This window comes from Vipera berus (genome assembly GCF_964194415.1).
Source record: "Vipera berus genome assembly, chromosome: 7".
NCBI lineage: Eukaryota > Metazoa > Chordata > Lepidosauria > Squamata > Viperidae > Vipera > Vipera berus.
Genome location: NC_138209.1, coordinates 11795362 through 11817330, shown reverse-complemented (window position 1 = coordinate 11817330; position 21969 = coordinate 11795362). Strand labels below are relative to the sequence as shown.

At 42.4% G+C, this 21969-nt stretch overlaps 1 protein-coding gene across 4 annotated transcripts in view; it reads left to right on the top strand.

Moving 5' to 3' along the window:
* The window catches only part of WDFY3 (WD repeat and FYVE domain containing 3), a 177688-nt gene that overhangs the window by 151600 nt on the left and 4119 nt on the right, over positions 1-21969 (top strand). For all 4 annotated transcript variants that reach the window (XM_081333153.1, XM_081333152.1, XM_081333151.1 and 1 more), the window contains 13 exons: positions 137-243; positions 2109-2262; positions 4646-4737; positions 5445-5657; positions 7319-7466; positions 8526-8680; positions 10230-10388; positions 11889-12068; positions 13754-13936; positions 14788-14884; positions 16364-16696; positions 17610-17721; positions 19031-19228. In XM_081333153.1, the coding sequence (XP_081189279.1) occupies positions 137-243; positions 2109-2262; positions 4646-4737; positions 5445-5657; positions 7319-7466; positions 8526-8680; positions 10230-10388; positions 11889-12068; positions 13754-13936; positions 14788-14884; positions 16364-16696; positions 17610-17721; positions 19031-19228 (2131 nt within the window). The remainder of the gene's footprint in view (positions 1-136; positions 244-2108; positions 2263-4645; positions 4738-5444; positions 5658-7318; positions 7467-8525; positions 8681-10229; positions 10389-11888; positions 12069-13753; positions 13937-14787; positions 14885-16363; positions 16697-17609; positions 17722-19030; positions 19229-21969) is intronic.

The following is a 21969-nucleotide window of genomic DNA, read 5'->3' as shown; positions in this document are numbered from 1 at the left end:
TCTGAACTGGATTACTTTGATATATTACCTTGCCCTCCCCCAAAATCTTCTAACCTTATTCATTCACCGAAGCTCGTAAAACGGTCATTTTCATCTGTCATTCCATTCATGCTTTTATGATATTGTTTTCTTTCAGGTGAAACCCCGGCCTATCATTATGGCACTCACTATTCATCGGCAATGATAGTAGCTTCATATCTTGTCCGGATGGAACCTTTCACTCAGATATTTTTAAGACTACAGGTAAAATGTGTAGCTCCCTTCTGTGTTTTCGAGTGCTTGATTTGTAGCATAATTCTGCATAATTAAGTCTCCATCAGTGCCTGCTCCATGTAGCCATTTGTCACTCTTAAACCTGATAGGTATTTATTGCACTAGTTATATTTATATATCGTGCCAGAAAGTTATGAGTTATGTGTGCAGCCACACCGTGTGTATGAATTGGTTTTTAGATGCAAATTAATCCTGCAACCTTTGGAGTAAATCTCTCTCTCATTTTCTAGACTTACGATGACAGTTGAGCCCAAAGTGTCTGTTGCTAAGCGAGATATTTGTTAAGTGAGTTTTGCCCCATTTTACGACCTTTCTTGCCGCTGTTGTTAAGTGAATCACTGCAGTTGTTAAGTTAGTAACACAATTCCTCGTTGTTGTTTTTTTTTTTTTTAGAAGGTCGCAAAAGGGTGACTACAGGAGCCCAGGTCATTGCAGCCGTTATAAATATGAGCGGCTAAATTTTGATCATGTGACCATGAGGATGCTGCAGTGGTCATGAGCATGAAAAATGGTCATAACTCACTTTTTTTTAGTGCCGTTGTAACTTCAGATGGTCCCTAAATGAACTGTTGTAAGTTAAGGACCAGCTATATAAAGAGACGGGTGCCATTCTGAGAGATGAAAATGTGGGCATTTATGATATTAAATCATCATTATCTTAATCAGAGTTAGCTGCATAAGATAAAAATATTAGCCCCCTCCTGGATGAGGCCAAGCCCCCACCCCACCCCCCCTCTCAGTCTACCAATCTGCCTTGCACAGTGGCCAAGCAGATACATTTGGAATAATTCCCAGGTAGAACATAGAAATGTTCTCTTTTTCCATTTGTCTCTCTGCAACTGGCAGCTGAAATAACAGGTGGTCCTCAACTTATGACCACAATTGAGCCCAAACTTTCTTTTGCTCAGCAGGACAGTTGTTAAGTCAGCCATGCCCCATTTTTTGATCTTTTTGCCATAGTTACTAAGCGAATCACTGAAGTTGTTAAGCGAATCACATCGTCGTTAAGCAGATCTGTCTTCCCCTGTTGATTTTTCTCATCAGAAGCTCCCTAAGAGGGTTCCAAATAACAATCCCAGGACCAGGCTGTCCTGCAACCATCATAAATGCATGCCAGTTGCCAAGCACCCAACATTGGATCCCGTGACTGTGGGGATGCTGCAGTGGTCATTAAGTGTGAAAACTGATCATAAATCACTTTTTTTAAGTACTGTCGTAACTTTGAATGGTCATTAAACAAAAGATTGTTAGTCAAGGAGTACCTGGACTATCCCTGTTCAAAAAGTGACATTGAATCCCAAAATGAATAGTCCTTGATGGATCTCTTTTCAAAACGATTGGTTTTTTTTAATGTTTTGAAGTACAGCTATTTACTTATAAATCATAATGGCTGTATTAACGTAGCACTAGAGAAGTGAATGTTATGTGATTTATTTTGCTAGTGGTGAATATATTATTGAATTAGTTTTCTTCCCTCTGTTTTTGTTCTCTAAAGTTTTGCTGGCCACTGAATACATATTATTGATCGAACTTTAGCTAGGCCAGGGGTAGGCAACCTTGGCTCTTTTATGACTCGTGGACTTCAACTCCCAGAATTCCTGAGCCAGCATGGCTCAGCATGGAAACCTCTCCCTTTCCCCTCAGCATGGCTGGCTCAGGAATTCTGGGAGTTGAAGTCCACGAGTCATGAAAGAGCCAAGGTTGCCTACCCCTGAGCTAGGCTCGCCTGCTGCTCTGATCCTCAACTTATATGGGAGGAGAAGAAAGATGGCTGTTATTTTTATTATTATTATTTATTTCAAAGTTATAATGAAGATATCCTTTTCCTTCCCTAGGGTGGTCACTTTGACTTGGCTGACAGAATGTTTCACAGCGTTCGGGAAGCCTGGTACTCTGCATCCAAGCACAATATGGCGGATGTCAAGGAACTCATCCCAGAATTCTTCTACCTCCCAGAGTTGTTGCTTAATTCTAACAACTTTGATCTAGGTGAAAAAAAACTTAATTTTCAGTTACAGGTAGTCCTCAACTTACGTTCCCAACTGGAACCAGAATTTTCCCTGAGATAAGCAAGATGGTTCTTTAATGAGTCCTGCCCAATTTTTGCAACGCTTTTTAACCACGGTTGTTAAGTGAATTATTGCAGTCGTTAAGTGAATCTCACAGTCGTTAATCAAACCCAGCTTCCCTCAATGACTGCTTGTGGAAAGATCAAAAATGGTGATCACATAAACCCAGGACACTGGAAACCTTTGTAAATTCACGCCAGTAGCCAGACACCTGAATTTTAATCAGACAATTGTGGAGATATAGCAATAGTGATAAATGTGAGGAGCAGTCATAAGTTACTTTTTTCATTGTAATTTCAAATGGTGAATAAATGATTGGTCGTACGTTTGAGGACTGCCTGTATATTCTTTAGGGATTGTGGTGAAAAAAACATAACTAATAATAATAAGTAACTCTGAGAGGGACCGTGGAGTCATAGTGGACCACCACTTGACAATGAGCCAGCAGTGTGCAGCAACAACAGCCAAAAAAGCTAATACAATCTTAGGTTGTATAAACAGAGGCATAGAATCAAGATCACATGAAGTATTAGTACCACTTTATAAAACCCTAGTACGACCACACCTGGAATACTGCAGCCAATTTTGGTCACCATACCACAAAAAAGATGTTGAGAGTTTGGAAAAAATTCAGAGAAGAGCAACTAAGATGATCAAAGGCCTGGAGACTAAAACATACGAAGAACGGCTGCAGGACTTGGGTTTGGCTAGTCTAAAGAAAAGAAGAAATAGGGGAGACATGATAGCAATATTCCAGTATCTGAGGGGCTGCCACGAAGAAGAGGGGGGTCACGTTATTCACCAAAGCACCAGAGGGAAGGACAAGAAACAATGGTTGGAAACTGATCAAAGAGAGAAGCAATCTGGAATTAAGGAGAAACTTCCTGACAGCGAGGACAATTAACCAATGGAACAACCTGCCTCCAGAAATTGTGGTTGCTCCATCACTGGAGATTTTAAGAAGAGACCAGACAGTCACTTGTCTGAGATGGTATAGGTTCTCCTGCTTCAGCAGGGGGCTGGACTAGAAGACCTCCAAGGTCCCTTCCAGCTTCTCTTCTCTTCTCTTCTCTTCTCTTCTCTTCTCTTCTCTTCTCTTCTCTTCTCTTCTCTTCTCTTCTCTTCTCTTCTCTTCTCTTCTCTTCCTATTCCTATTCCTATTCCTATTCCTATTCTATAAAGCTGATTTATAACGTGGCTGGTAAACAGGGATATTGTCAGCTTCACTAGGAAGAACAAGACCAAACACTAACTTCCACAGGAAAACCAGAACAACGCTTCATTCAGATTGGTTATAGTAACAGAATCTTCCAAATCTAACTGAGCTGTAGTTTTCCTCGTTCTTAAACTCCAGTGTATCAGAGAGTCATTTTCCTTGAACCACTTCCAACTACAGTTTGTTTTCCAGTACTTAAAAAAATACTTCAGTTCTCCCCCCACCTTGCCTAGGTAATAGTTCTTGCATATTTCTATGGATTTACTTGGAAGGATCAGAGTTATATTGTTTAGATCAGCCATCCCTAACCTTCCTGTTTTGCTGACCCGGCGGGTGGGGTGGGGGGCAAGAGGGGATGGTTCAGTGCAAGTGGTAGGTGTACGTGAAGTTCCATTTGCACAAGTGGCAGGTGCCCGTGCCCACCACTTGTGCAAGCACAGCTGCTATGCGTGCTCGCTCACCACTCGCGCAGCCCAGTTCTGAACAGAGTGCAGCCCACTAGTGGGCCCCAGCCCAGGAGTTGGGGACCCTTGGTTTAGATAGAGGTGTGCAAAAAACTAGACCAGGAACTCTTTGTGGTACATTTATGACTGGTTTGCAACAAATCACCTAATAATGTCATGACAATAGTTTAACAATAGGAACCAACTACTAAAGTTTTTTTTAAGTAAAAATAGCTTGGAAGTAACTAGAAAGGGGTTGAGAGTTTAATACAGTTTGTCCCAAATAAGAACAAATCCTTAATCTTTGACTTAACTTGAAAGCACCATATTCTTTAATGGTGTATTTTCTTTGTACTAAGCGCTAGGTGTTGGATCTTGACATTCTGAAAAGAAAAGAAAACATATTTATTTTTATTTATTTTAATCCCATTTATATCCCGCCCTTCTTCGAAGACTCATGGCAGCTTACAATCTAAGCACAAATTAAATGTCCTTACCAATCAAGGCCTACCTACCAATATTGGTTTCAAAAAGTAAAATTGGCATTTTGTGCTCCTCTTTTGTAGATAGAATATTATCTCCCAAGGAGGCGAGCAAGTACAATGAATTACGCAGTAATGCAGATATATATTTTTGCTTCACAGGTTGCAAACAGAATGGCACCAAACTTGGAGATGTAATCCTTCCTCCGTGGGCAAAAGGGGATCCCCGTGAATTTATTAGAGTACATCGGGAGGTATTACAATTTTCTGTTTTGAAAACAAGAGAGAGAAATTTTAAAAACAATAGGCAGACACACTGGCTTTCATCCAATATTTGAATTGTTTTGTAATAAATTGAGAGAGACAGTTTGGTGTAGTGGTTAAAGAGCTGGCTTAGAAACAAGAGACTATGTGTTGTAGACTGTGTTCCCGCCTTAGGCATGAAAGTTGACTTGGTGACTTTGGACCAATTACTATGAGTTTTAGTCCTGCTGTAAGCACAGAAGCCAGCTGGGTGACATTGGGCCAATTACCAGGAGACGGTGAGTTCTAGTCCCGCCTTAGACATGAAAGCCAGCTGGGTGACTTTGGTCCAATCGCCAGGAGACTATGAGTTCCAGCCCCACCTTAGCCATGAAAGCCAGCTGGGTGATATATATATATATATATATATATATATATATATATATATATATATATATATATATATATATATATATATATATATATATATATATATATATATCTTACATATGTTCATTGCCTTGAGTTGCTTATAAAGTAATAAAAGAGGGATAGAAATCTAATAAATATTCCAGCTTAAATTTTTGCTCAGATGAAATATGGAAAAACAATCCTTGGGTGCAGGCAAGTCGCCCTGTTTCTTTAACTCTTAACTGTCACTCATCCATGGTAAATAGAACAGGCTGTCTCTATTTAACCTCCACATTCTAAATTGCAGGCTTTGGAGTGTGATTTTGTGAGTGCACATCTACACGAATGGATTGACTTAATTTTTGGCTACAAACAGCAAGGGCCAGCTGCAGTAGAAGCTGTCAATGTGTTCCATCATCTCTTCTATGAGGGGCAGGTGGACATCTACAACATCAATGATCCATTGAAAGAAACAGCTACCATTGGATTCATTAATAATTTTGGGCAGATACCTAAACAGGTAGTATTTTTTTGAAAGAATTGATTTTTAACTCACAGTTTGGGAGATCTGTAAGTCTTTTATGTTTTCCCCAAAACGCTGCCTTCTAGATAACTTGGGATTTTGGTAACTATAGCAACTCCAGGCTCTGTCGCTTTAGGAGTATCAATGAAGGAGAATATTTGTAGCTCAGGGTCCTTGTTGCTCTCTGAGCTTGGTTGTTTTGTTGCAGACGCTTCATTATCCAAACTAGGTAACATCAGTGCTAGTAAGGGGACATCTACAGTGCTAATTAGACATATAAAGGTAAAGGTTCCCCCACACATGCGTGCTAGTCATTTCCGACTCTAGGGGCTGGAGCTCATCTTCGTTTCAAAGCCGAAGAGCCAGCGCTTGTCCGAGGACATCTCCGTGGTCATGTGGCCGGCATGACTAGACACCAAAGGCGCACGGAACGCTGTTACCTTCCCACCGTAGTGGTCCCTATTTTTCTACTTGAATTTTTACGTGCTTTCGAATTGCTAGGTTGGCAGAAGCTGGGACGAGTAACAGGCGCTCGCTTTGTTACGCGGGACTCGGGATTCGACCCGCCAAACTGCCGACCTTCAGATCGACAAGCTCAGCGTCCTAACCCACTGAGCCACTGCGTCCCCCTATATGTCTTATTAGACATATAGACATCAACAATATCTACATGTTATGCAAAAGATACAAAAGAGAACAAAAAGGCCAACACACCTCACCACCCCCAATCAGCACCCAGTTGAGCATAGATTAACACCAAATTAACATCACACCAATAATCAAATAAACAATACCCCAATCAAGGAACTGCCAGACAGGCCAACAGTAAACAGCCCAACTAAAGACACTCTTAAGACCATCCCCATCAACATTGGCAGGGCAAGCCACTAGAAAGCAAACCCTACTAGCACTGATGATGTTACCTAGTTTGGGTAATGAAAACAACCCAGCTCAGAGAGCACCAAAGACCCCTCAACTTTAGGAATTTCTAGAAATTTACAACCAAAATTCTTCAGAAAAGCCTTCATTCAGCTGGAAGATTGTTGCATTGCACAGCTCCAAGGGAAGAAGAAATTTGAATCTCCTAGCTGTGTTTATTATAATTTTATGTTGAAGCATTTATTCTCAGATAGTTAGGCTCAACCGTTAACTCAGGATACTGCAAATGGGCCATATTCTTGAATCCAGTAGTGGCGGATACTTGATTAGAAACATCACTGCATGGTGATACAACCAGGTTAAAGGTCGACGGCAAGGAAAAAGCAGGGAAACCCAGACATCAGTTGTCCCCCCCCAAATAGCCAGGAATCCAGTCTCCCTCAAAATGTTGATAACCCAACCAAAATTAGTTCTCACAGAATGATACCATGTGATATTAGGATGTGCCTGCTTCTTATGCCTTCTGTTACTGCATGCACAGTAGCCCAATATTTCAAACAGAGTCTTCTTGTTCTTCCTCGCAGAAATACGGGGGAATTGATAAGTTGTTTGTAGGCAGGAAAAAAGAGAAGTTAAATAAAAGCATGTACTTGCAAAAACAAAAAGAGTTGTGACGCTGACATGTTTTGGACGGCATTTCTGCAAATTAGGCAATTTTGCTGCAAATCTCTCTAATCGTGGTATTTAAGCCTGCAGTGTTCTCTTTCCTATAATTGCAGTTATTTAAGAAACCTCACCCACCAAAACGAGTGAGAAGCAGAATGAATGGAGAAATAAGCGGAATTTCCATTCCCCCTGGCATTACAAATGACAAGATTTTTTTCCACCATTTAGACAACCTGAAGCCTTCTCTTGCACCAGTAAAAGGTGAACATGATCCTTTTCCTTACTCTTGGTTTATTTCAACGGTATTCATAGTCTGCTTTGCCTGTTCCTTCTCCCACAGTTACATTTATCAGTGGAGTTCAGTGGAGGTACCTGGCCTTCCATTTCAAATTTACATATTTACTTACTGATTTCATAGATGGATGTAATCCATTTTAGAAACCAACTTTATAATGTATACACTACTGATGATTGATTATGCTTTGTGCTATTTTGTTTGCGGAGTGTTGTTTTTTTTTAGGAATTTAGAACATGGGATGCATCATTCAAAGCTTTGTCTTCAGTTATTTTGTTTATTGTTTTTATCCACTGTTGGTTTTAATTAATCCCTGTCCCTCATCTCCATAAACGGCTCCAACACCTGGTATCTTTTTCACCACTCATAATATTGAAGCGAAACTTGATTCTTAAGCCAGAGTACTGAGAGGAGGACAACGAATTTCTGTACCGTACTCAAGCGCTTGGTATATTTGGAAAGTTCCCTTTTCACTTGCTGATAGTTGTAAAATAGTTATTTTATATTTTAAAAATAATTGAGATAACTGAGAATATAAAAAGTCTTATCAGGAATAAATTTTAAATTTATGTGAACTGTTCAGGCATTTTATGCAGGTAGTTTTCGACTTACAACCGTGACCGACCCCAGAATTACGGTCATTAAGGGGCTCACCGGTTGTCATGTGACCGGACCTGATTTTACAACATAGTTTGCAGCAGTTGCTTATCCAGTGAGCATTTGGCAGACAGTGGAAGTAAATGTCAAAAAGAAACTGTCCAAAAAAAAACAACATTGAAAATTACGATCATTTGACCATGGGACACTGCAGACAGTCATAAAGTTGAGCCTGTTGCCAAGCACTGAAAATGCGATCACGTGATAACTTCAAAATCGGGTCAAATGAAGCCTTTGTCTGGTCTGTCGTAAGTTGAGAACTACTTGTATGTCCCTAGTACGGCTTTCTTCAAATCTCATTACAAAAGCGCTTTTTATGAAAAGATAAAAAATGTGAATCCTGATTCTCTTGTTTTTCTTTAAAACAGAACTCAAGGAGCTTATAGGGCAAATAGTATGCACAGACAAAGGAATTTTGGCTGTTGAAATGAATAAACTTCTCCTTCCACCCACTTGGAATAAAACTTTGGCTTGGGGATATGCGGATCTTAGCTGTAGGTTAGGAGCCTATGAATCTGATAAGGTTTGTATCTCTCTGGCTTATGTACTGGGTAGTTGAATTATTTGGGTCAAATACAACATCTCAATCATGGGGCTTGGTAAAACTATGTATTTAACATAATAAATATGTACAATTGTCCTATTCTGCCTATTTGACATAGCAACTGGTCTGGCCTTGCCTTTTAGCATCATCGGCAAATAAAACTCACAGTTGTTCACTTCCAAAAGAGTAGAGCTAAGCGCTTTTTCAAGAGATGGCACTTCCATCATTTCAATCACTTGTAACCCATTTTAGGGAGGGGAGTTAAAATGTTTCCTGTTAATCAGGATTACAATTAGAGTCGGGTTTGGTAAATTTTACTTTCACTAGTAAAATAATTTTACTTTTTAGAATGTTATTTTTTGATCTCATAGCCAGGAAAAATGGGATATATAAATTATGGTTAAACATAGAAACAAAAAGGTGGTTCCTAGACCCCACTTTCAAATTGAGTTTCTTAGTTGTATGAGGTTTTAAAAATTCATTGCTACCATCCCTGTGCTCTTTTGGGGGAAAAAAAGAGAGAGAGAAGCAGGTCTTTGATTCCAAAATCATAAAGTGGAAAATGTATTATTATGCCTCCCTTGACCGTCTTATCAGAATTAGTCTTGGTTCTTTCAACCGCTCCTTCCTAACCAGTGTCTTCAAATTATTATTTATACTAACACCGTTGTAGAACGGTACTGACAGAACAGCATATTTGTAGCTCAGTGATGAATTGTGGGTTCTTTGGTGCTGTCTGTTCTGTTCCAGCCTACGACTGGCCCTGTTTGTGTGTCAGGGACAACCCCTTTTTCCTTTTTAAGTCAATAGGCTGGAAAAACCCAACCCAAGTTTATTTACAGTTCAAACAAAAAAGCAACAGAATATTTCCTTCAATAAATAAATCAAAATATCAAACAAGAGTCAACAGACAAGAGTTAAACAGAAGTATCAAGAACAGACCAGGACTTTCAGAATGTCTTCAAACGATTGCCTTCAGCAACCAGCCCTGCCCACACCTTCCCCTTTTATTATCAGTCCCAAGGCGTGGCTTCTCACTGCCTTCTCCTCCTCTCACTGAGTTGCCTCATTGATTTTCTCTGCTCTGCTGGATTGCCTTCTGCTTCTAGCATCTCTGAACAGATTCATCTGTAACTCTTCTGAGTCCGACACCTCAGCTGAGCCTCATGAGGAACATGACTGGAGGGGCCAGGCTGAGAGTCCTGCAGTGCATCAGAACCTCCCTCTGACACCAAAGGCTCTCCAAACCCCTCCTCCTCCTCCTCAGATTCATCGGGCTCAGCTGCTGGGAGCACAGGCTGACACTGAATCACAACACTGTCTAAGCTTGGTCGTTTTCTTGCAGATGTTTCATTACCAAACTAGATAACATCATAGGAATGTCATGAAATGTCTTCAAGAAAACAGTCAACCTAAGAGTACACCAAGAAAAACACACACACACACCCCTCCCCAGTGATAGAATATTTGGGATGGGATGTCCTGAAAGCTAATGCATGTACGATTCATCCTTTTTAATTTTTTTTAGGCAGTGACTGTTTATGAATGCTTATCGGAATGGGGACAGGTTCTGTGTGCCATCTGCCCAAACCCCAAACTGGTCATTACTGGGGGCACCAGTACCGTTGTCTGCGTATGGGAGATGGGCACCTCCAAGGAAAAGGCTAAAATGCTGACCCTCAAGCAGGTAAATTAAAATTCTGCATAAAATCTTGAACGGTCTTCCAGAAAACTTCTACAAAGTATTATTGCCAAATTACGCAACTAAATATTTTAGTATGAAAAACTCTTCAGGGCTGTCACCATTTTGGAAAACACTTGCCAGTTTCCTCATTTTTCTAAATACGGAAAGCATTCCCCCAGGTAGTGTATTGCCCTCTTCTACAGTTGCAGGAAAGTTACCTGAAATCTATAAAAACATTGTAAAAATCTAGCCTAATTGGACAATTTTGATGAACCAAAATCTTCACCGTCTAGTTCTAAACTGAAAGGGAGGGTTTGGGCAACCTTGGCTCTTTCATGACTCGTGGACTTCAACTCCCAGAATTCCTGAGCCAGCCATGCTGAGGGGAAAGGGAGAGTTTCCAAGCTGAGCCATGCTGGCTCAGGAATTCTGGGAGTTGAAGTCCATGAGTCATGAAAGAGCCAAGGTTGCCTACCCCTGGTTTGGGCCTTTTTTCCTGTCTGTTGTTGGCAGAGACAGCTTGAGGAAGTTTTTTCCTTTGCTGAAGGAAGGAAATGAGAGTCCTGAATTCTGGAAAACATTCCACTTATATTGGTCTAAGATGTCTATGGAGATTGTCAGTCATCCAGGTCATGGTTGTCCCAAAGATGTTTTTTTCCCCCCAAAAGGCAACAGGACTGTCTTGGGTTTTGTTTGAAAATGCTTAAGAACTGAAGGAGCTTCTTGGATTAGAAGTGAAACATTTTCAAACAAAAACTAAGAAAGTCCAGTTGTCTTTTGGAAAAAGCACCTTTGGGACATCTGTCTAAGATACACATCTCTGCGTCAAATGTTCAAGTCTAAATTATATACGCTCAGGTCTGCCCCTTGCTTATCCTGACCAGGTACGCAGTAGATATCTTAGATTGCATCTCCTTTAAGCCCCAGATGGTCATAAAAAACAATGGATCCAAAATTTCTGGTAAGCCATAGATTGTGTACTACTAAAAACTAGGAAGATGAAAATATTGTATGTGGTGTCTGTTAAATTCTTGGATCATGTTGTTGCTTTGACACAGCTCACCAAGTTTTAGATTTTTTTTGCAGGCACTGTTCTAGGCTCACTATCCCCATCGCAATAGCACTTAGATTTATATGCCACTTCACAGTGCTTAACATCCCTCTCTAAACCATTTAGAGTCAGACTCTTGCCTCCAACAATCTGGGTCCTGAGTTTACCGACCTCGGAAAGATGGAAGGCTAAGTCAATCTTGAGCCCTGTCAGGATCAAACTCCAAGCTACGAGCAGAGTTTGCCTGCAATATTGAATTCTAACCACTGCACCACCATGGGTTTCTTCCTACAGCTGTAATTTTATCTTCTAATTTATCTTCTATATTCTATTAACCATACATTTCCAAGCGTTGTTTTTCATGTTTCCGAAGAAATAACTGTTTGCAAGTTGTGTAAGTTGCAAAGTGTGTCTTGATTTTGACTTTCGCTCTCTTTTTGCTTTGCATTTAGGCACTTCTTGGCCATATTGAGACGGTCACGTGTTTAACAGCTTCCCTGGCCTATCACATCATTGTGAGTGGGTCGTGTGACCGCACCTGCATCATCTGGGATTTGAATAAACTTTCCTTTATAACACAACTTCGGGGTCACAGGGCTCCTGTTTCAGCCCTCGGCATCAATGAACTGACGGTATGAGTAAACCCATGCCTAATAAACTGAGCAGATGAGGCTTTATAATGTGTTTTGCGGATAGTCCTTGATTTACAACCGTTTGTTTAGTGACCGGTCAGAGTTACGACGACACCGGAAAAGGTGACTTAGGACCACTTTTCACACTTAATGACCATTGCCGCATCAAAATCCATTCAATCAGTATTCAAACGCTTGGCAATTGACTCATATTTATGACAGTGGCAGTGACCTGGGGTCATGTGGTCACCTTGTGTGACCTAACAAACAACATCAATGGGGAAGCCAGATTCACTTAACAATTGTGTTACTAACTTAACAACTATTTAACAACGGTGGCAAGAAAGGTCGTAAAATGGGGGCAAAACTCACTGAACAAATGTCTCACTTAGCAACAGACATTTTGGGCTGAATTGTCAAGAAAATGCTCTGCCTTCAATGAGGTTTACTCCAAAAGTTGCGGGATTAATTTGCATCTAAAAACAAATTTGCTCACAATGTGGCCACACACATACGTCATAACTTTCTGGCATGATACATAAATATAACAAGCACAGTAACTACCTGTCAGGTTTAAGAGTGACAAATAGCTACATGGAACAAGGCACTGATGGAGACTTAATTATGCACGGACACATAATCAAAATTTGGATGCTTGGCAACTGGTTCATCTTTATGACAGCTGCAGCGTCCCAGGGTCATGTTCTGTACCAGCCTGCTACCGGCCCTGCAGAAAAGGCAACCCCTTTATAAACGGCAAGAGGCTGGAATGACGTCTGCCAAATTTATTACTACAAAAAACAAACAAGACTCGAACCAAGATTCAGGAGCTTTGAAACACTATCTGAGCGGTTGCTTTCAGCAAACCAGCCCTCCCCACACATTCCCTTTATAAAGAGTTCAGGGCGTGGCTTCTCTCTCCCTCCTTCCGAGAAGCCCCATTGCCTTCCTCTGTTTACTCCTAATTGACTGCCTCCTGCGTCGGGCGTCCTTGAACAGGGCCAGCTGTGGGTCATCTTCATCCACACTGTCAGGCTCACACAGCTGGGTCTCCATGGTGACCAAGTGGGAGGGGCCTGCCTGAGGGCTATCAGCAAGATCTTCAACCCCCTCAGCAAGGTCTTCAACACCCCCCTCCTCCTCTGATTCGTCTGACCCAACTGCCGAACCCACAGGCTGACCCTGAATCACAACAGGTCATGTGATCACCTTTTGCAACCTTCTGGCAAGCAAAGTCAATGGGGGAGCTGGATTCAGTTAAGAAAAATGTTACTTTCTGAACAGCTGCAGAGATTCTGTTAACGACTGTGGCAAGAAAGATCGTAAAATGGGGCCAAACTCACTTAACATCTTGCTTAGCCGTTGAAATATTGGGCTCAGTTATAGTCGTAAGTCGAGGACTACCTGTATTCCTTCTAATAGATTTCAGACAAACATTGTGCTGCATGTCCACGCAACGTTGTATCTTTCTTGCCATGTTTTTAAAGTCGATGTACATTTACATTATGTCTAGGGAGTCTCCAGGCCTTTAATCATCTTGGTAGCTCTTCTTTGCACTTTTGCCAAAGTCTCAACATCCTTTTTTTGTAATGTGGGGACCAAAACTGGATGCGGTATTCCAGGTGTGGCTTTACTAAGGCTTTACAAAGCGGTACTAATACTGAGATGTTTTCCTCCTCTTTTAGGGTGATATTGTATCCTGTGCTGGGACTTACATTCATGTCTGGAGCATTAACGGCAACCCCATTGTGAGTGTGAACACTTTCACTGGACGCAGTCAGCAGATCCTCTGTTGCTGCATGTCAGAAATGAATGAATGGGATACTCAGAATGTGATTGTGACTGGACATTCGGATGGAGTCGTCCGAGTAAGTACCTGTAGTAATGGAGCAACTTATGTCCCCTCCCTTTTTTTTTTTAACCTTCGTACGATTTGAATAATTCATCCTACATGTATATCTTGAAGGCCATCTTTATTTTGACTGGTGGTTGTGCATATTCATGGGAGAAACCAAAAAATAAACTTAATTCTTCATTTTGAACTATTATTTTAAATTCGTATCATGAAGTAACTTTCTAGGATTTCCCATTGCATTGCTGCCATTTCTGTACATTTTCTTAATGTTATAATGGTTCTATTCATTACTCCCAAGTTCTTTTCGGTTAGATATTTTTATGAGAATGGAGTTGAGTTTAATTTAAATGTTAGGAGCCTTGGTGGCTCGGTGGTTAAAGTGCAATATTGCAGGCAAACTCTGGCCACAGTCTAAAGTTCAATCCTGATGGGGCTCATGGTTGACTCAGCCGTCCATCCTTCCGAGGTTGGGAAAATGAGGGCCCAGATTGTTGGGGGCAAGATGCAAATAATGTTGACATTGTAAACCACCCAGAGAGGGGTGTAAAGTGCTATGGGGTGGTATATAAGTCTAAGTGCTATTACTATTGCTATTAAATGTTCAAAATGTTAATCCTTATATTTTGATGAACCATGATTTCCTCTAATACAGGGGTAGGCAACCTCGGCTCTTTTATGACTCATGGACTTCAACTCCCAGAATTCCTGAGTCAGCTATGCTGACTCTGGGAGTTGAAGTCCATGAGTCATAAAAGAGCCGAGGTTGCCTACCCCTGCTCTAGTACATAGGTAGAAAGAAAGTTAAGCCAATGTAAAAATAATATATGTCAAAGGATGTTATACATTGTTTATTTGTCATCCTAGTTTTGGCGGATGGAGTTTCTACAGGTGCCGGAAACTCCTGCTCCTGAACCTGTGGAGATGCTTGAAATGCAGGAAGACTGTCCAGATCCACAAATAGGTGCTTGATTTTACATTCTAAATTATCATTCTTTTTTCCCCCACTGTGAAGTACAGGTAGTCCTCGACTTACAACTGGTTTGCTCAATGACTGTCTGAAATTACAACAGTACTGAACTAAGGGGCATAAGAATCCTACCCAAATCCCAACCATTGCAGTGCCCCTGAGGTCACGTGACAAAAAGCAGCAGCACATCCACTCTTATGGCCGTAGGACTGCCCCACTAATGGCTGCTACTGGGGGAACTGGGATTGCAGACATTGATGAGGAGATCACGTGGGCACCTAGCTCAAAGACTGCCACAATTTAGAGCCTGTTGTGATCTCCGTTGTGGTCATAACTTGAGGACTACCTGTGTAATGATGTATGATCAGCAGATTGTGGTTTAAGAAAATGGCATATCTGGATTTAGAACGAGTGAAAGTTTTAGGACAAAGGTGGAATGGAATTTTCAGATGCTTGAAAGCCACTTCTCACACACGAAGAGGGTATCCACTGGATGGCACTTTGAGGTGCTGCAAATCAACCAGGGAGAAAATGCCATTATTTTCTTCCTCTGTGAATCATACTAAGAGACACAATCGCTGTCAGGTTCCTGCCATCTTAACATGCTAATAATACAGGCCAACATAGACTTTAAAAAATAACATGCAAATATATTATATATATTTTTTTAAAAAATGAAATTTCATTTGTTCTGTAAAGCAGTGATTGTGGGGCTGAAGAAGAAAATTATGCAAGAGTAGTGTTGTTATTAAAAGGGAGTCCCGACAGATTTTACTCCACTAGTTGTAGCTGGCCTTGGGGCCAGCACGATATCATGGAGCACTGTTACCTTCCCATCACCATGATACCTATTTACATTTACATGCTTTCGAACTGCTAGGGTGGCAGGAGCTGGAGCAAGTAACAGGAGCTCCCTCCATTATGCAGGGCTCGGCGCTCGAACCTGGGCTGTCGGTTTTCCAGATGATGATGTGATTCCTCGCCAGCTAGTGGATCTGGCAGCTGAGTTTGAAGAATCATATGAGGAGGAGGAGGGGCCTGGAGTGACATCAGAGTCAGAGGAAGGCTCTGAGGGACTCCAAGACTTACAGCCTGATCCCTCTACTCGCACTCAGGCTGAGACACAGCTATGCTGGGAGTCTGAGTTGGACAGTGATGAAGCACAGCTGGGAAATATTCAGGATGCACGAAAGCGCAGGCAAGAGGAGCGAGTAGGACAGAGGAATGCAATGGGGTGGCTCCAAAGGCAAAGGAGAAGGCATTAGGAAGCCACGCCTTGGCTGAATAATAAAAAGGGTTGGTTTTTTCTTGTGGTTCCTGCCTGCTTGTTGGAAGAGGGGTTTCTCCTTGTGAGCATAACAAGGATTCACGTAGGCTGGGACAGAACAGATGACAAGCTCAGCTCTTTAACCACTGAGCCGTCACACCGCCCTCGTGTTGTTATTAAAGCGTTGATTTTTGCCTTCCAAATAGAAGGGCAAGAAGGTCCCGACGAAGATAGCAGCGATTCAGAAGCAGAGGACCAAGCCCCTGACCCGGAGGCCAAGCTGCCCGAGAGCCAGCCCCAGCAGGCCCCTGTCAGACACAGACCTCGCTCATCCTCAGCTCGAGCAGCGGCTGCATGGTCAGTAGAAACCAGCTCTGAAGACTCAAGGCGTTGGTCTGACCATCTAAGCCTGGATGAAAAAGATGGCTTCATTTTTGTGAACTATTCCGATGGACAAACCAAGGGATACTCGCATGCTCCAGCAAACCATTCAAACGCTAACCCGGGGGAATTGCGGCATTACATCAAGCTCAAACCAGGTATCAAATACGGAATTAGATGTGATGTGGATGCCGGGGGGGGGGGGGCGGAGACTACCTTCTCTGGCAGCCTAATGATAGGGGATTAGGAAGGAGTTACAGTGGAGACGGGCAGTTGTCTGGATTCGGTAGTTTACAGGTCAATTTTTTGCAAGCTTGAGCAGTCACCGGAATGTCGCAGCCTTTCTTTTAGGAAAAGGAGGGATTCTTAAATGCATTCAAATGTCTGCCTTGATCCAGGATAGTTGTCGAAGAAAACAAAACGGCTCCTGCAAGCTAAGTGGGGACTACCCGTCTCACAAACGCCTGCTCTAGGTTGGAAAAAGCCAGAGGGGTTGACCTGGAAGTTGAGTCCTGGCAACTGGACTTCTTTTTCTTTTGGGTTTGAAAAGTTGTGCTGCTTGTCCAAGTCGCTTCTTCAGGCTGAAGCAGCAAAAAAAAAAGTTTCAAACCAAAAAGACAGGAAATTCAGTTGCCACGGATCAGCTTCCAGGCAACCCCACCTGGATGACTGAGAATCTTCGTCAACATTGGTGTGTAGAGCACCGGTGTGAAATTTGCTGCGTCACGTGGCGTCTCACGAAGTATCGCGAGACTTTTTTTTGCATTGCCGGAGTTGGGGTGGGCGCGGCCTCCGCATGAGGCAACCGCCACGCGGGCCGGCAGTTTGGCACCCCTGGTGTAGAGAGTTTGGGTTCTTTTTCTTTCCACCCATGTTAGGAATTGGTAACCTTTTCTCTCTCTTAGCCCTGTGGCACATTCTGAAAAAGGTCCAGCTGTTCCAAGGCCAGGAGATTTACACACCCCTGTTTACAATCCAGTGTTAATTTTTCTGTTTTGAGGTCATGGATCAGACGTTTTTCTCCTTTGTCATGCTTCCATGTATGCTTACCTTATATGTGTCTATTTTTAGGCTACAGATGGGAGAGGCAGCTAGTGTTCAGAAGCAAATTAACCATGCACACCGCCTTTGATCGCAAGGACAATGCACACCCTGCAGAAATTACAGCCCTGGCCATTTCCAAGTAAGTAAGAGGCTGTCCTCTCTTTAATGTCTTGTGCGTAATTCTCCTGAACGCAGCCGGAGGCTTGGTAGTGCATTGAGGCTGCAGATCACCCGAAGCAAAATAGGAAAAAAAAAAAGATCTGCTGTGATCTGGCTGAAAATGGCATGAAATTGATTCATCATAAAAAAGACTACTAGCTGAGATAGTTAAGCCACCTAGTTCTGAGAACACAAGGGTGACCATCTCACTGGCTCCCTACTTGCAGGCTGACAATATGGGTAGTCCTCAGCTTACAACAGTTCATTTAGTGATCCTTCGAAGTTACAACGGCACTGGGAAAAAGTGACTTTATAACCGTTTTTCACACTTACAACTGTTGCAGCATTACTGCGGTCATGTGATCAAAATTCAGAGGCTTGGGAACTGACTCACATTTATGACCGTTGTTAGTGTCCCAGAGTCATGTGATCTCCTTTTGCGACCTTCTGACAAGCAAAGTCAGTGGGAAAACCAGATTCACTCAACAACCTTGTTGCTAATTTAACAACTGCAGTGATTCACCTAATCACTCTGGCAGGTGGTAACATGGAGCAAAACTCACTTAACAAATGTCTCAGCAACAAAAATGTTCAGCTCAATTATGATCGTAAGTCGAGGACTGCCTGTATTTGCTTGGCTGATGTAAGAGGCATCAAAAGGAAGTGAGGCCTCAAAATGTTAATAAAATAGCAAAGGCCCATTTCGCTGAAAACGAAAGGGGGCTCCGAAAGAATTTTTAGAAATAAACGAAAGGGGGCTCTGAAAGAATTTTTAGAAATAAAATATGCATGTAGGTAGTCCTCATGATCACAACTGGGACCGGAGTTTCCATTTGCTAAGCAAGGCAGTTGTTAAGTCAGTCTCACCCAATGTTACAACCTTCTTTGCAAATGGTTGTTCAGCAAAATACTGGCAGCTGTTAAGTGAATCACAGGGCCGTTAAGAAAATCCAGCTTTCCCCCCCCCCCCATTGATTTTGTTTGTGATAAGCTCTCCGTGAAAGTCATAAACGGTGATCGCACGACTCTGGGACCGTTGTAAATAAATGCACTCAGATTTTGATCCCATGACCAAAGAAATGTTCATTAAATTGGGCATTTCTCACTTAACGACCATATTGCTTAGCAACAGAAGTTTCAGCTCCAATTGTAGTCGTAAGTCAAGTACTGCCTGTAGCGGAGAGATGATATAAGATAGGCCTGGTTTCTTTTTTGGCCTGCTGGATTGCACTCTCCTCTTCGGCCAGACGTGTTTTGACTGAAAGCTAATAGGTATTCCTTTCTCCCAGGGATCACAGCAGGATCCTCGTAGGGGACAGCCGAGGCCGAGTGTTCAGCTGGTCTGTGAGTGATCAACCGGGTCGCTCTGCGGCAGACCACTGGGTGAAAGATGAGGGAGGGGACAGTTGCTCCAGCTGCTCCGTCCGGTTTTCTCTTACGGAAAGGCGTCACCATTGCAGGAACTGTGGACAACTCTTCTGTCAGAAGTAAGGAAAAGCTTCTTCCGATGCTCCACTTCTCTGTAACCAAACGATTCTTGGTTAAGCCTCGTCTCCAGGGACCTTTCTGGAAAATTAGCTTCATTGGGTCTAGGAAAAAAATTAGGCTGTGTATTCTTTCCATTTAAAAAAAGAAGAAGAGAGGATTCATGGCCCTTTTTACTTCACTTATGAATAAAGGAGGATATTTCTAGCTCAGGATTGATATTTATTTATTTATTTATTATTGGGACTTATATGCCGCCCTATCTCCCGAAGGATAGGGGTCCTTGCCGCTCTCTGAGCTTTGTTGCTTTCCTTGCAGACGTTTCACTACCCAAACTAGGTAACATCGTCGGCGCTAGTCCTGTTGAATTTTACTAGTTTGGGTAATGAAATGGCGGCCAGAAAGCAGCCGAGCTCGGAGAGCTCCAAGGATCCCTTATTTCAATCCTGAGCTGCAAATATTCTCCTTACTTCACGTTATCCTACAAAAGCTGGCCTAAACTGCTTGCCAGCTCAGTATTTTATTTATGTAGATTTATATTTCACATTTCTGGACCACCCGTCTCCCTCAGAGAGGCAGTGTACGGTACAGTATCAAGACTATAAAACAGTATATGAGTATACATTTTAAAAGATTGTAAGTTTACAGGAAATTTCAAAGAGGCAGGATAATGTTGGAGGAGGCAATTTAATTAACCCTGGGTAAAAATTGGCTGATGAAGGACGAGAGAGGGCTCTTACAGCACCAACCAGCCCTGTGACTGCATATTCCTTTGGGCTCCCCACACAAGGCTGCAAGGCCATGTTTTGACCTCCTTTCGGAAGGCCAGCAGAGTGGAGGTCCGCTTCATCTGCAGGAGAAGGGTATCCCCTAGGGTTGGGCCGGCAAATATTCTTCCCCCTTCCAAGTCGATAGCCTTCTAAGAACAGGGTTTCTCCAAACTTGGCAAGTTTAAGACATGTGGACTTCCAACTTCCAGAGTCCCCCAGCCCTGCAGACTTGGGGATTCTGGGAGTTGAAGTCCACAAGTCTTAAAAATTATGAAGTTTGGAGACCTCTGTCTTAGAACGTAGATGGGACCACCTTACAACTCCCATTTCACAGCCCTAATCCTGTTACTGCCACCCAGGGCTTTTTTTTTTGTCATAGAACGCCCAGAACAGAGTTCTGGCACCTTTTTGGGATGGAACTGTCAAGTTTCCAACATATGGGCTTTTCAAGTGACTCTGAGGCATTGTTTACCTTAAAATTCCTTTATTTAGCCTAATACACCAGCAAATGCTTGCTCAAAGGAAGCTGAAATCTGAAATCTCCGCCCCCTTGCACAATATATTAAATACAATTCCCCACCTTTCTAATTTTGTCATTAATCATATTCTCCAATTAATTTAAAGAATTGGTTTCCCTTCCCTTCCACCAAGTTCTTATCTTCTTTAATTTCAGATGGCCTTGAGGCACAATCTTCCTCCTCCCTTCTCCCAGCCTTAACCCTTTCTCTTAAAGCAATACACAAGTTTAACATATGAAATAGCTGCTTCTTCATCTCTTGTCAAGCAAGAACATTTGATGTTAGCAGCATTGACATCCGGCCCCCCTTACAAAAAGGACAGATCCTGTAATTTAAAGCAATACACAAGTTTAACATATGAAATAGCTGCTTCTTCATCTCTTGTCAAGCAAGAACATTTGATGTTAGCAGCATTGACATCCGGCCCCCCTTACAAAAAGGACAGATCCTGTAATTTAAAGCAATACACAAGTTTAACATATGAAATAGCTGCTTCTTCATCTCTTGTCAAGCAAGAACATTTGATGTTAGCAGCGTTGACAGGAACCTTGTAGGGGAGGCAGGGTGGGTTGTATGACCAGTGTGAGTTCCGGCACCTTTTTCTTTTACAAAAAAAGCACTGCTGCCACCAATCTTATCCTCCACTCCTCCGGACCTCATCCTACCCCAGCTACCCCCTTACAACTGGATGAGTCCCAGAGCTTCTCAGCCTCGTGCTACACCTCCGGCCTCAATTCCCCCACACCAGTTGCAGCATCACCAAGAAGAACCTGCCCCACTACGTCTCGCTTTTGTCTTGCCACCTCCTGTCTTTCCACCCTACAAACAATGTAATAACATGCGTGTAAATATTTCATTAACTTTTTAAGCTGGTGCCCTCCACTTTTTTTAAAAAAAAACTTATATATGCTCCATTTTTGTTTTTGTTTTTTTGGGGGGCGGGGGGAAGGAGCCTCCAACATAATGGGCTCCTTTCCAAAAAAAAAAAAAGACGAAAGGAGCCTCTGACATATTCTCCAAAGCAATTAGGGAAGGCAGGACAAAAAACTATGGTTGAAAGCTGACCAAAGAGAGAGGCAACCTGGAATTAAGGAGACACTTCCTAGCAGTGGAACAGAAATTGCCTTCAGAAATCGTGGGCGCTCCGTCACTCGAGGTGTTTTTAAGAAGAGACTGGACAACCATTTGTCTGAAATGGCATAGCATCTCTTGCTCGAGCAGTGGGTTGGACAAGAAGACCTCCAAGGTCCCTTCCAACTCCATTATTCTATGTTCTATAGCTGTGATGGCGAACCTATGGCACGCAGATCCCTCTCCGTGGGCACGCCCCAGTCCTGGGCCTTCAGCTGGGTTTTATAAAACCTTTTCACTTTAGTCCTCCGCTGCCGTGTGCAAAACAAAAAAAAGGTTCAATCAAACAATTTCAACTTCTCGCAGGAAAAAAAAAGTTCTCGC